Source organism: Pongo pygmaeus, chromosome 5 (assembly GCF_028885625.2).
Source record: "Pongo pygmaeus isolate AG05252 chromosome 5, NHGRI_mPonPyg2-v2.0_pri, whole genome shotgun sequence".
Lineage (NCBI taxonomy): Eukaryota > Metazoa > Chordata > Mammalia > Primates > Hominidae > Pongo > Pongo pygmaeus.
The window spans coordinates 73,254,929-73,268,391 of NC_072378.2; the positions used below are offsets into that span (position 1 = coordinate 73,254,929).

Sequence of the window (13,463 nt, forward strand, 5' to 3'; positions counted from 1 at the left end):
TATAACAGAATTAACTTCAAATTATTAGCTCCTAGTGAATGTGCCAACATTCTTGCAATTTTGTGATGGATCTACAGTAAGCAATATCAGATCTTCTCTGATAAGAAAAGCACTACTGAAGAGAGCTGTTTTCTTTTTTTAAAAATTTAAAAAAAAATTTTTTTATTATACTTTAAGTTTTAGGGTACATGTGCACAATATACAGGTTAGTTACATACATATACATGTGCGATGCTGGTGTGCTGCACCTATTAGCTCGTCATTTAGCATTAGGTATATCTCCTAATGCTATCCCTCCCCCCTCCCCCTACCCCACAACAGTCCCCAGAGTGTGATGTTCCCCTTCCTGTGTCCATGTGTTCTCACTGTTCAATTCCCATCTATGAGTGAGAACATGCGGTGTTTGGTTTTTTGTCCTTGCGATAGTTTACTGAGAATGATGATTTCCAATTTCATCCATGTCCCTACAAAGGACATGAACTCATCATTTTTTATGGCTGCATAGCATTCCATGGTGTATATGTGCCACATTTTCTTAATCCAGTCTATCATTTTTGGACATTTGGCTTGGTTCCAAGTCTTTGCTATTGTGAATAGTGCCACAATAAACATATGTGTGCATGTGTCTTTATAGCACTGTGATTTATAGTCCTTTGGGTATATACCCAGTAATGGGATGGCTGGGTCAAATGGTATTTCTAGTTCTAGATCCCTGAGGAATCGCCACACTGCCTTCCACAATGGTTGAACTAGTTTACAGTCCCACCAACAGTGTAAAAGTGTTCCTATTTCTCCACATCCTCTCCAGCACCTGTTGTTTCCTGACTTTTTAATGACTGCCATTCTAACTGGTGTGAGATGGTATCTCATTGTGATTTTGATTTACATTTCTCTGATGGCCAGTGATGATGAGCATTTTTTCATGTGTCTTTTGGCTTCATAAATGTCTTCTTTTGAGAAGTGTCTGTTCATATCCTTGGCCCACTTTTTGATGGGGTTGTTTGTTTTTTTCTTGTAAATTTGTTGGAGTTCATTGTAGATTCTGGATATTAGCCCTTTGTCAGATGAGTAGGTTGCGAAAATTTTCTCCCATTTTGTAGGTTGCCTGTTCACTCTGATGGTAGTTTCTTTTGCTGTGCAGAAGCTCTTTAGTTTAATTAGATCCCATTTGTCAATTTTGGCTTTTGTTGCCATTGCTTTTGGTATTTTAGACATGAAGTCCTTGCCCATGCCTATGTCCTGAATGGTAATGCCTAGATTTTCTTCTAAGGTTTTTATGGTTTTAGGTCTAACATTTAAGTCTTTAATCCATCTTGAATCAATTTTTGTATAAGGTGTAAGGAAGGGATCCAGTTTCAGCTTCCTACACATGGCAAGACTAATAAAGAAAAAAAGAGAGAAGAATCAAATAGACGCAATAAAAAATGATAAAGGGGATATCATCACCGATCCCACAGAAACACAAACTACCATCAGAGAATACTACAAACACCTCTACACAAATAAACTAGAAAATCTAGAAGAAATGGATAAATTCCTCAACACATACACTCTCTCAAGACTAAACCAGGAAGAAGTTGAATCTCTGAATAGACCAATAACAGGATCTGAAATTGTGGCAATAATCAATAGCTTACCAACCAAAAAGAGTGCAGGACCAGATGGATTCACAGCCAAATTCTACCACAGGTACAAGGAGGAACTGGTACCATTGCTTCTGAAACTATTCCAATCAATAGAAAAAGAGGGAATCCTCCCTAACTCATTTTATAAGGCCAGCATCATCCTGATACCAAAGCCGGGCAGAGACACAACCAAAAAAGAGAATTTTAGACCAATATCCTTGATGAACATTGATGCAAATATCCTCTGTAAAATACTGGCAAACCAAATCCAGCAGCACATCAAAAAGCTTATCCACTATGATCAAGTGGGCTTCATCCCTGGGATGCAAGGCTGGTTCAATATACGCAAGTCAATAAATGTAATCCAGCATATAAACAGAACCAAAGACAAAAACCACATGATTATCTCAATAGATGCAGAAAAGGACTTTGACAAAATTCAACAACCCTTCATGCTAAAAACTCTCAATAAATTAGATATTGATGGGACGTATCTCAAAATAATAAGAGCTATCTATGACAAACCCACAGCCAATATCATACCGAATGGGCAAAAACTGGAAGCATTCCCTTTGAAAACTGGCACAAGACAGGGATGCCCTCTCTCACCACTCCTATTCAACATAGTCTTGGAAGTTCTGGCCAGGGCAATCAGGCAGGAGAAGGAAATAAAGGGTATTCAATTAGGAAAAGAGGAAGTCAAATTGTCCCTGTTTGCAGATGACATGATTGTATATCTAGAAAACCCCATCGTCTCAGCCCAAAATCTCCTTAAGCTGATAAGCAACTTCAGCAAAGTCTCAGGATACAAAATCAATGTACAAAAATCACAAGCATTCTTATACACCAATAACAGGCAAACAGAGAGCCAAATCATGAGTGAACTCCCATTCACAATTGCTTCAAAGAGAATAAAATACATAGGAATCCAACTTACAAGGGATGTGAAGGACCTCTTCAAGGAGAACTACAGACCACTGCTCAATGAAATAGAAGAGGATACAAAGAAATGGAAGAACATTCCCTGCTCATGGGTAGGAAGAATCAATATCGTGAAAATGGCCATACTACCCAAGGTAATTTATAGATCCAATGCCATCCTCATTAAGCTACCAATGACTTTTTCACAGAATTGGAAAGAACTACTTTAAAGTTCATATGGAACCAAAAAAGAGCCCGCATCGCCAAGTCAATCCTAAGCCAAAAGAACAAAGCTGGAGGCTTCAAGCTACCTGAATTCAAACTATACTACAAGGCTACAGTAACCAAAACAGCATGGTACTGGTACCAAAACAGACATATAGATCAATGGAACAGAACAGAGCCCTCAGAAATAATGCCGCATATCTACAACTATCTGATCTTTGACAAACCTGAGAAAAACAAGCAATGGGGAAAGGATTCCCTATTTAATAAATGGTGCTGGGTAAACTGGAAGAGAGCTGTTTTCTACCTACTTTTGTCCTTCCTGCTTGGAATGCTGAGAGCATGATTCTCAGATCTGTTGCAGCCACCCTGTGGTCATGAGTGAAGACACTGTTGTGCTGAGGATGGCAGATGGGAAGAGAAGAATAGGCCAGAGTCTTAGTCAACATTGTTGACTTAGTGAATCCACTTGGGACCATCTATCTCTCTACTTGTAAACAGTAAATGTCCTCATGGTTTTAGCCATCATTAGTTGTGTATTCTGTTACCTGCAGACAGATACATCCTAAATGAAATAGAATTTGTCTAATAACTAAATTAAAGCAGATTTTCTCCAATTGCCATCTTGATTTTACATTCTTGGTAATACCAAATAAAACATCAGCTAATCATGACAAATACAAATGTATGAATTAATTTTTTTTACTATATTTTCACTTCTCTTCTGGACACCCCATTGTGGCATAGATAGACATGCTTTTCTGAAGAATGCTTTGGGCCAGTGTTCTAGAACCTCTGTTCAAAATAATACAAACTGGAATGTTATTCCACAACCTTACTTTTGTCATACAATTGCTGATATAAGCAAATAGAATGTTCAAACACATAATAAAACACACTGTTTGTATCATTGTCTTTTTTAATAGGAGGAACTGTATTTTCATCTGACACATTTTTGTAAGTTGGTGTATATCTCCTGATATTTTTACAAAGTGTGACATGGGATGTCTGTTTCAAAGTCCATACTACAAGACTTTAAGTCATTAGTTTGAGTTCTAGGATTGGCAAGACTCCACTTCATAAATTTTGTAAATGTTCAGACCTTTGATAGGAGGAAGGGAAATAGAATTTGGAAAATTGAATTTTGAACTAGAATAGAAGGTCTGGTGAGTTAAGAATTTCAGTTGTGGATTTCATGGAACAAGAGACAGTTTAGATGCTTACTGACTACAACCAATATTTATTTCTGAGTACAAGAAAATATAGATAGTACGTATATGATTAGAGTTGTTTTCTGTCATTCTTAATACTCTTTTTATATTGCTCCAGATGTTCTTAGTGTCGGGATAATTTGTTTCCTTCCTGTGTTTACAAATATGCAAAAGTTAAAGCTTAGTATTTTTTGAACTTAAAAAAAATTTCAAAATATTCTCTCTAACCTAGTTTTTATTCTGATTTTGTTAACTTCACAGTGATAGAAATAGTGTATCTGAAAAATTGCTCCCAGGTATTGTGTTTTAGGCAAAGACCAGCAAAGCAAGCACCAGCCCAATGATAGGTTTTCCAGATAACTTTGAACAACTGAAACATGTTAGTTTTAAAAGGCATTTTAAATAGTTCTCTTGTGGAATTTATGGCTTCTGATGCAATTTTACACTGTTCATACTTTAAAAATAAAGTACTATTAAGGCCATAAAAGTGTCTAGGACACACAAAACAGAAACTTTGAATGATGTTGAAGGCAGATTCTAAGATGACCTCCAATGACTCTTACCCTTGTATGATTCCCTCTCATGTAAGTGTGGGTGAAACCTATGACTATAATGAGAAATTACTCTCATGATATGTTGTATGACAAAAGAAAGATTATCTGTGGGAGGAGGCTTGAAGACCACTGTTTAGAGGCATTTTATACCTTCCTCCTTTACTAAGAACCAAAATTGTGAGTTACATAATCACACTTTGAATAGATAATCCAAAAGAGAAAACTAGAATTCAAAAGAAAAGTGACAGGAAATACCTAAAGCAAAGAAGGAAAAGGAAGCAAGGCAGCCTGCTCAGCCAGGATAATCTGGGAGCCAAGAGTCTTCCCAATACAGGGAAAGGGGAAGTGAAGAACCCTTAGTGGTACACATTTCCTCAACAAACTCCTGCATTCCTAGCCATGGAAGAGCCTGTCGACCCTTGCAGGTCCTGAAACTAACATAGAGAGCTACCAAGAAGTTGTAGGATGAAACTGTCCAAAGAGGGAGCTCATATTGTGTCCCACACATTCCCTGAGACCTAAGCAGCTACAGCAAGGCTCCGATTTAGAGCTCTACCCCCAGCAGACTGCATACTGTCTGGAAGCCTAGCAGCACTAGGGCTGAGGCACAAGAGAAGCATGGCTGCTGCCTCTAAGGCTTAGATGTGAGTGACTGCAGGCTACTGCAGCAGGGGCTGAGGCATGGCCAATGCATGGGCTAAAAATGTTGGGCCTGAGATGTTAATGGGGTGCTGCATATCAAGCAGTGGCTAAGGCATGAACACACTGGGGCTAAGGCATGAGAGGTGCACATGTTCCTACCAGCCAGCCTAGGCTGCCTGCCACTGAAGGCAGTACCACCCTCCCCAGTGGAAGGGTAGCAGTGTGGTCACTGTCACCTCTCACTTGAGCATCCTGCCAATGACCTGGGGATTTTCTACCCCTGCCTACCACAGCACAGACCACTGGGGGGCCTGAGAATAAACCTGCCCAGCCTAGCTTTGGTTCTCAGTGCCAGAGCACATAGTCTAAGGGCTAAGAGATTTCCCAGTTTCATCTACTTCCATTGGCATCAGAACAATCCTCCTGGGGATGTGAGGTTGGGCCTCTCCACCCAGATGCTATACCACAGTTGGCACTTACCTGCACATGCCTCTTGCAGGCCTGGAGACAGACACACTCAGCCTGTCTAAGCCAACACCAACACCAGCATACTGCCCAGGAACCAGAGGGTCATCTCACCACTGCTCTTACCATCATCCATACCATGCTAGCCTCCCAGTGGCCCAATAACTTATCCTTGTTTCCAACCCGCTGCTGCTACTACCAGCATCTGAGTAAGCCACCTGGAGGCCCGAGAATCAGCTTGCTTGGACACACTAAGTCCAGGTACCAGCATATCCCATCTGGGTCCTGGGGACAGGCAAGGTCAGCTCACCACTGACGCCACTGGGGCCCAAAGACTGGCCCAACTGGCATCCTAGTCCCCAGAAAAACTTCACCACAGCCTCCACTAATAACTGCACCCTAAGCCACTGAGGAAATCACAGATATCACTGATGTTATTATCTGAAGAAATCACACAGAGACTACATTCCTGCATGCACCCAGAATTGAAGCCGAAGTGCCCTCCTTAACCAACATCATAGGTTAATCTCCAGGAAATAGTCCCTTAATATGAAAGTAATTCAAAAAATTAGAAGAAGCAATGCTTACACCAGATGAAGAGATATCAATATTAGTACACTGGAAGCATAAAAAGGCAAGGGACATGACACCTCCAAAGGAACATAAAAATTCTCTAGCAACAGATTGCAACCAAAAATAAATTCACAAAATCCCAGAAAAAGAATTCAACTTACTGATTCTAAAGAAGCTCATTGAGATACTAGATAATTTAGAAAAATAATAAAAAGGTATCAGAAAAAACAATTCAGGATATGAATGAGAAATTTACTAAAGAGCTAGATATTATACAAAAGAACCAAATAGAAATTCTGAAACTGAAGAATTCATTGAATGAATACAAAATACATTTGAGAGCTGCAACAATAGACTAGACTAAGCAGAAGAAAGAATCTCAGAAGTTGAAGACAAACTTTTGAAATAATCCAGTCAGATAAAAATAAAAAAGAAGAAGAAAAAAGCAATAAGCAAAGCCTTTGTGACATATAGGGTACCATAAAGTGACCAAATATTCAAATTGTTGGGATTAAGAGGTTTTCACCAAAGAGAGAATGAAAAGGTTAGAAAACCTCTTAACAAAATAATAGCTGAAAACTTCCCAAGTCTAGCAAGATATTTAGACATAGAGATACAGGAGACTCGGAGATCCCCAAACAGATACAATGCAAAAAGGTCTTCTCCATCGCACACTATAATCAAACTGTCTAAAGTCAAAGACAAAGAGAGATTAAAAAAACAGCAAGAGTAAAACATCTAGTCACCTATAAAGGAACTCCTATCAGACTAACTGTAAACTTCTCAGCAGAAACCTTACCAGTCAGGAAAGAATGGGGTAATATATATTCAAATTGCTAAAATAAAAAAAAAAAAAAACTCTGCCAGCCAAGGAAACAATATCCAGTAAAATTATCATTTATAAATAAAGGCAAAAAAGTCTTTCCCAGACAAGCTGAAGGAATTCACTACAAAAGCTGAAGGATTCACCACTACTAGACCAGCCCTATGAAAAATGTTTAAGGAAGTCTTAAATCTAGAAGTGAAAGGACAAGATTTACTATCATGAAAACAAACAAACAGAGTTAAAAAACTCACTGGTAAAGCAAACACACAAATGAGGAAGAGAAAGGGCTCAATTGGTACCATTACAGAAAACTACTGAGAGGTGACAACATGCTAGCAGCCCTGGCTTGCTCTCAGCACCTCCTTGGCCTTGGCGTCCACTCTGGCCATGCTTGAGGAGCCCTTCAGCTGGCCGCTGCACTGTGGGAGCCCCTCTCTGGGAGAGCGAGGTTGGAGCCAGCTCCCTCTCCTTGCGGGGAGGTATGGAGAGAGAGGTGCAGGTGGGAACTGGGGCTGCTCGTGTCACTCGCGGGCCATCGCGAGTTCCAGGTGGGCGCAGGCTTGAAGTGCCCCACACTTGGAGCGGCTGGCCAGTGCTGCCGGTCCTGGGCAGCTGAGGGGCTTAGCATCCAGGCCAACAGCTGGGGAGGGTGCACGGGTTCCCCAGCACTACCGGCCCACCCGTGCCACGCTTGAATTCTTGTCGGGCCTCAGCCACCTCCCCATGGGAAAGGGCTTGGGACCTGCAGCCCGCCATGCCCGAGCCCCCCCCCCCAGTGGGCTCCTGTGTGGCCCGAGCCTCCCTGATGGGTGCCATCCCCTGCTCCGTGATGCCCGGTCCTATCCACTGCCCAAGGGCTGAGGAGTGCAGGTGCATGGCACGGGAGTGGAGGGCAGCTCTGCCCATGGCCCCAGTGCCAGATCCACTAGGTGAAGCCAGCTGGGCTTCTGAGTTGGGTGAGGTCTTGGAGAACTTTTATGTCTAGCTGGAGGATTGTATACACACCAATCAGCACTCTATGTCTAGCTCCAGGTCTGTGGATGCACCAATCAGCACTCTGTATCTAGCTAATCTTGTGGGGACTTGGAGAACTTTTATGTCTAGCTAGAGGATTGTAAATGCAACAATTAGCACTCTGTGTCTAGCTCAGGGATTGTAAATACAGCAATCAGCACCCTGTCAAAACGGACTAATCAGCTCTCTGTAAAACGGACCAATCAGCTCTCTGTAAAATGGACCAATCAGCAGGATGTGGTTGGGGCCAGATAAAGGAATAAAAGCAGGCTGCCCAAGCCAGCAGCAGCAACCTGCTCAGGTCCCCTTCCACAATGTGGAAGCTTTGTTCTTTCACTCTTTGCACTAAATCCTGATGCTGCTCACTCTTTGGGTCCATGCCACCTTTATGAGCTGTGACACTCACTGCAAAGGTCTGAAGCTTCACTCCTGAAATCAGCAAGACCACGAACCCACCAGAAGGAAGAGACTCCAGATGCATCTGAACATCTGAAGGCACAAACGCTGGACACACCATCTTTAAGAACTGTAACACTCATTGCGAGGGTCCATGGCTTCATTCTTGAAGTCAACGAGACCAAGAATCCACCAATTCTGGACACATTTTGGCAACCCAGATGGGACTATCACCTTTCACCAAGCAGTGAGACTATTGTCAAGTGGTGAGACCATCACCTATCACCAAGCACTGAGACTATCACCTATCTCCAAGTGGTGAGTACCATTGGACCTCTTTCGCTTGCTATTCTGTCCTATTTTTCCTTAGAATTTGGGGGCTAAATACTGGGCACCTGTTGGCCAGTTAAAAGCTACTAGTGCAGCTGCTGGGCTAAAGACACGAGTGTCAGGCTTTCTGGGAAAGAGCTCTCTAACAACCCCTGACTCTTTGGAGTTGGGAGCATTGGTTTGCCTGGAACCAGCTTCCACTTTTCCTGTACTTCTGGGCTGAGCCAAGCGTCAACAGAGAGGAAAGTCATTCAGCTCCGGGGGTCCTGACAACAAGTTGGTTGACCCTGTGGCCATGAGCGGAACTCTCAAAGTCATGTCACCCAAGTAAGACTCGCCCATCTATTCTATCTACCCTGACATTTGCCCCTTGGGTCCTAATGCCTGCCAGACAAACTTCCTCTTGCCTCTCTTTTCTGAGGCTAGCCCTGCTTCTAAATATCACTCCGTGTCTCTAGTGCTTTTCTAGTTTCTCCTATAAGAATGATTTCTAGTATAAACTCTAGGACTCTGTTACCTTCTTTAGGCACTTGGGCTCACCAATCAGAAAGACATAATTTTTTTCCCAAAGCCCCAATGTAGTGGGTACTATCTGGAATTTTAGGATCCCTCCTCAGACTAGTAGGCCTAAAAAAAGCTATTCCTGAAGCTAGGATATGGGGAGCCTCAGAAATTGTATCCTTCCTATTCATATAAATGGGGACAAAAGGCATCACTCTTCCAACTCTGGAGATCCCTTCTCTCCCTCAGGGTAGGGCCCTCCACTTCATTTTTGGGGGCATAACATCTTTATAGGACATGGGTAAGGTCCCAATACTAACAGGAGAATGCTTAGGACTCTAACAGGTTTTTGAGAATGTGTTGGTAAGGGCCACTAAATCCAATTTTTCTCAGTCCTCTTTGTGGTCTAGGAGGACAGGCAAGGGTGCAGATTTTCGAGAATGCATTGGTAATGACCACTAAATCTGACATTCCTTGGTCCTCCTTGTGGTCTGGGAGGAAAACTAGTGTTTCTGCTGCTGCATTGGTGAGCACAACTGTTCCGATCAGCAGGGTCCAGGGACTGTTGCAGGTTCTTGGGCAGGGGTTGTTTTTGCTGCTTTATTGGTGAGTGCAAATATTCCAATCAGCAGGGTCCAGGGACTGTTGTGGGTTCTTGGGCAAGGGGAGAAACAAAACAAACCAAACCATGGCCAGTTTTGTCTTACAGATGGGAAATACTCAGGCATCAACAAGCTCACCCTTGAAATGTATCCTAAGCCATTGGGACCAATTTGACCCACAAACCCTGAAAAAGAGATGGCTCTTTTTTTTCTGTACTATGGCTTGGCCCCAGTATTCTCTCTCTGATGGGGAAAAATGGCCACCTGAGGGAAGTACAAAGTACAATACTATCCTGCAGCTTGATGTTTTCTGTAAGAGGGAAGGCAAATGGAGTGAAACACCTTATGTCCAAACTTTCTTTTCATTGAAGGAGAATACACAACTATGCAAAGCTTGCAGTTTACATCCCACAGGAGGACCTTTCAGCTTACCCCCATATCCTTCCCTCCCTATAGCTGACCTTCCTATTAATGATAAGCCTCCTCTAATCTTGCCTGCCCAGAAGGAAATAAGCAAAGAAATCTCCAAAGGACCACAAAAACCCCCAGGCTATTGGTTATGTCCCCTTCAAGCTGTAGGGGGAGGGGAATTTGGCCCAACCTGGGTTCATGTCCCCTTCTGCCTCTTTGATTTAAAGCAGATCAAGGCAGACCTGGGGAAGTTTTTGGATGATCCTGATAGGTATATAGACGTCCTACAGGGTCTATGGCAAACCTTCAACCTTGCTTGGAGAGATGTAGATCAGACCGTGGCCTTTAATGAAAAGAATGTGGCTTTAGCTGCAGCCCAAGAGTTTGGAGATACCTGGTATTTTAGTCAAGTAAATGATAGAATGACAGCTGAAGAAAGGGACAAATTCCCTACTTGTCAGCAAGCCATCCCCAGTATGGATCCCCACTGGGACCTTGACTCAGATCACGGGGACTGGAGTCGTAAACACCTGTTGACTTGTGTTCTAGAAGGACTAATGAGAATTGGTAAAAAGCCCATGAATTATTCAATGATGTCCACCATAACTCAGGGAAAGGAAGAAAATCCTTCTGCCTTCCTTGAGCAGCTATGGGAGGCCTTAAGAAAATATACTCCCCTGTCACCCAAATCACTTGATGGTCAATTGATTCTAAAAGATAAGTTTATTACCCAGTCAGCTGCAGATATCAGGATAAAGCTCCAAAAGCAAGCCCTGGGCCCTGAACAAATTTGGAGGCATTATTAAACCTGGCAACCTCAGTGTTCTGTAATAGGGACCAAGAGGAACAGGCCCAAAAGGAAAAGTGAGATCAGAGAAAGGCCACAGCCTTAGTCATGGCCATCAGACAGACAAACCTTGGTGGTTCAGAGCGGACAGAAAATGAAGCAGGCCAATCACCCGGTAGGGCTTGTTATCAGTGTGGTTTACAAGGACACTTTAAAAAAGATTGTCCAACAAGAAACAAGCCGCCCCCTCACCCATATCCACTATGCCAAGGCAATCACTGGAAGGTGTACTGCCCCAGAGGACAAAGGTTCTCTGGGCCAGAAGCCCCCTACCAGATGATCCAACAACAGGACTGAGGGTGCCTGGGGCAAGCACCACCTCATGTCATCACCCTCACTGGGCCCTGGGTAACCTTAACCATTGAGGGCCAGGAAATTGACTTCCTCCTGGACACTGGTGTGGCTTTCTCAGTGTTAATCTCCTGCCCCAGATGGCTGTCCTCAAGGTCCATTACCATCCAAGGAATCCTGGGACACCCTCTAACCTGGTATTTCTCCCACCTCCTCAGTTGTGGTTGGGAGACTTTGCTCTTTTCACATGCCTTTCTTGTTATGCCTGAAAGTCCCATACCCTTATTAGGGAGGGCTATATTAGTCAAAGCTGGAGCTATTATCTACATGAATATGGGGGACAAGTTACCCATTTGTTGTCCCCTATTTGAGGAGGGAATCAACCCTGAAGTCTAGGCATTAGAAGGACAATTTGGAAAGGCAAAAAATGCCTGCCCAGTCCAAATCAGGCTAAAAGACCCCACCACTTTCCCTTATCAAAGGCAATATCCCTTAAGGCCTGAAGTTCATAAAGGATTACAAGATATTGTTAAATATTTAAAAGCTCAAGGCTCAGTAAGGAAATGCAGCAGTCCCTGCAACACCCCAATTCTAGGAGTAGAAAAACTGAATAGTCAGTGGAGACTAGTGCAAGATCTTAGACTCATCAATGAGGCAGTATCTGTTATATATCCTCTATATCCAGTTGTACCCAACCCCTATACCTTGCTCTCTGAAATACCAGAGGAAGCATAATGGTTCACTGTTCTGGACCTCAAGGATGCCTTCTTCTGTATTCCCCTGCACTCTGACTCCCAGTTTCTCTTTGGCTTTGAGGATCCCACAGACAACACATCCCAACTCATGTGGACAGTCTTGCCCCAAGAGTTTAGGGATAGTCCTCATCTGTTTGATCAGGTACTGGCCCAAGATCGAGGCCACTTCTCAAGTCCAGGCACTCTGGTCCTTCAGTATGTGGATGACTTACTTTTGTCTACCAGTTCAGAAGACTCGTGCCAGCAGGCTACTTTAGATTTCTTGAACTTTCTAGCTAATCAAGGGTACAAGGTGTCTAGGTCAAAGGCCCAGCTTTGCCTACAGCAGGTCAAATATCTAGGCCTAATATTAGCCAGAGAGACCAGGGCCCTCAGCAAGGAATGAATACAGCCTATACTGGCTTATCCTTGCCCTAAGACATTAACACATTGTAGGGGTTCCTTGGAATCACCAGCTTTTGCTGACTATGGATCCCTGGATACAGCAAGATAGCCAGGCCCCTCTATACTCTAAGCAAGGAAACCCAGAGGGCAAATACTCATCTAGTAGAATGGGAACCAGAGGCAGAAACAACCTTCAAAACCTTAAAGCAGGCCCTAGTACAAGCTCCAGCTTTAAGCCTTCCCACAGGCTTAACTTCTCTTTATATGCCACAGAGAGCCAGGATAGCTCTTGGAGTCCTTATGCAGACTTGTGGGACAACCTCACAACCAGTGGCATGCCTAAGTAAGGAAATTGATGTAGTAGCAAAAGGCTGGCCTCACTGTTTATGGGTAGTTGCAGCGGTGCCTGTCTTAGTGTCAGAGGCTATCAAAATAATACATGGAAACGATCTCACTGTCTGGACTACTCATGATGTAAATGGCATACTAGGTGCCAAAGGAAGTTTATGGCTATCAGACAACTGCCTACTTAGATACCAGGGCTACTCCTTGAGGGACTGGTGCTTCAAATACATACATGTGTGGCCCTCAACCCTGCCACTTTTCTCCCAGAGGATGAGGAACCAACTGAACATGACTGCCAACAAATTATAGTCCAGACTTATGGCACCTGAGATGATCTCTTAGAAGTCCCCTTAGCTAATCCTGACCTTAACCTATATACTGATGGAAGTTCATTTGTGGAGAATGGGATATGAAGGGTAGGTTATGCCATAGTTAGTGATGTAACCATACTTGAAAGTAAGCCTCTTCCACCAGGGACCAGCTTCTTATGTGGAACATCAACTTATATCTGCCTCCCTACTAACTAGACAGGCACCTACACCTTA

The 13,463-nt window shown here is 43.1% G+C and overlaps 1 protein-coding gene across 4 annotated transcripts in view; it reads left to right on the top strand.

Moving 5' to 3' along the window:
* The window catches only part of CD109 (CD109 molecule), a 395,831-nt gene that overhangs the window by 197,730 nt on the left and 184,638 nt on the right, over positions 1-13,463 (top strand). For 2 of the 4 annotated variants that reach the window (XM_063666328.1, XM_054491378.2), the window contains exon 34: positions 1,335-1,443. The exons of the other annotated variants lie outside the window; for them this stretch is intronic. In XM_063666328.1, coding sequence (XP_063522398.1) covers positions 1,335-1,428 — 94 coding nt within the window. In that variant the 3' untranslated portion in view covers positions 1,429-1,443. Of the gene's footprint in view, positions 1-1,334; positions 1,444-13,463 lie in introns of those variants that run through there. 4 annotated transcript variants of the gene reach the window in all.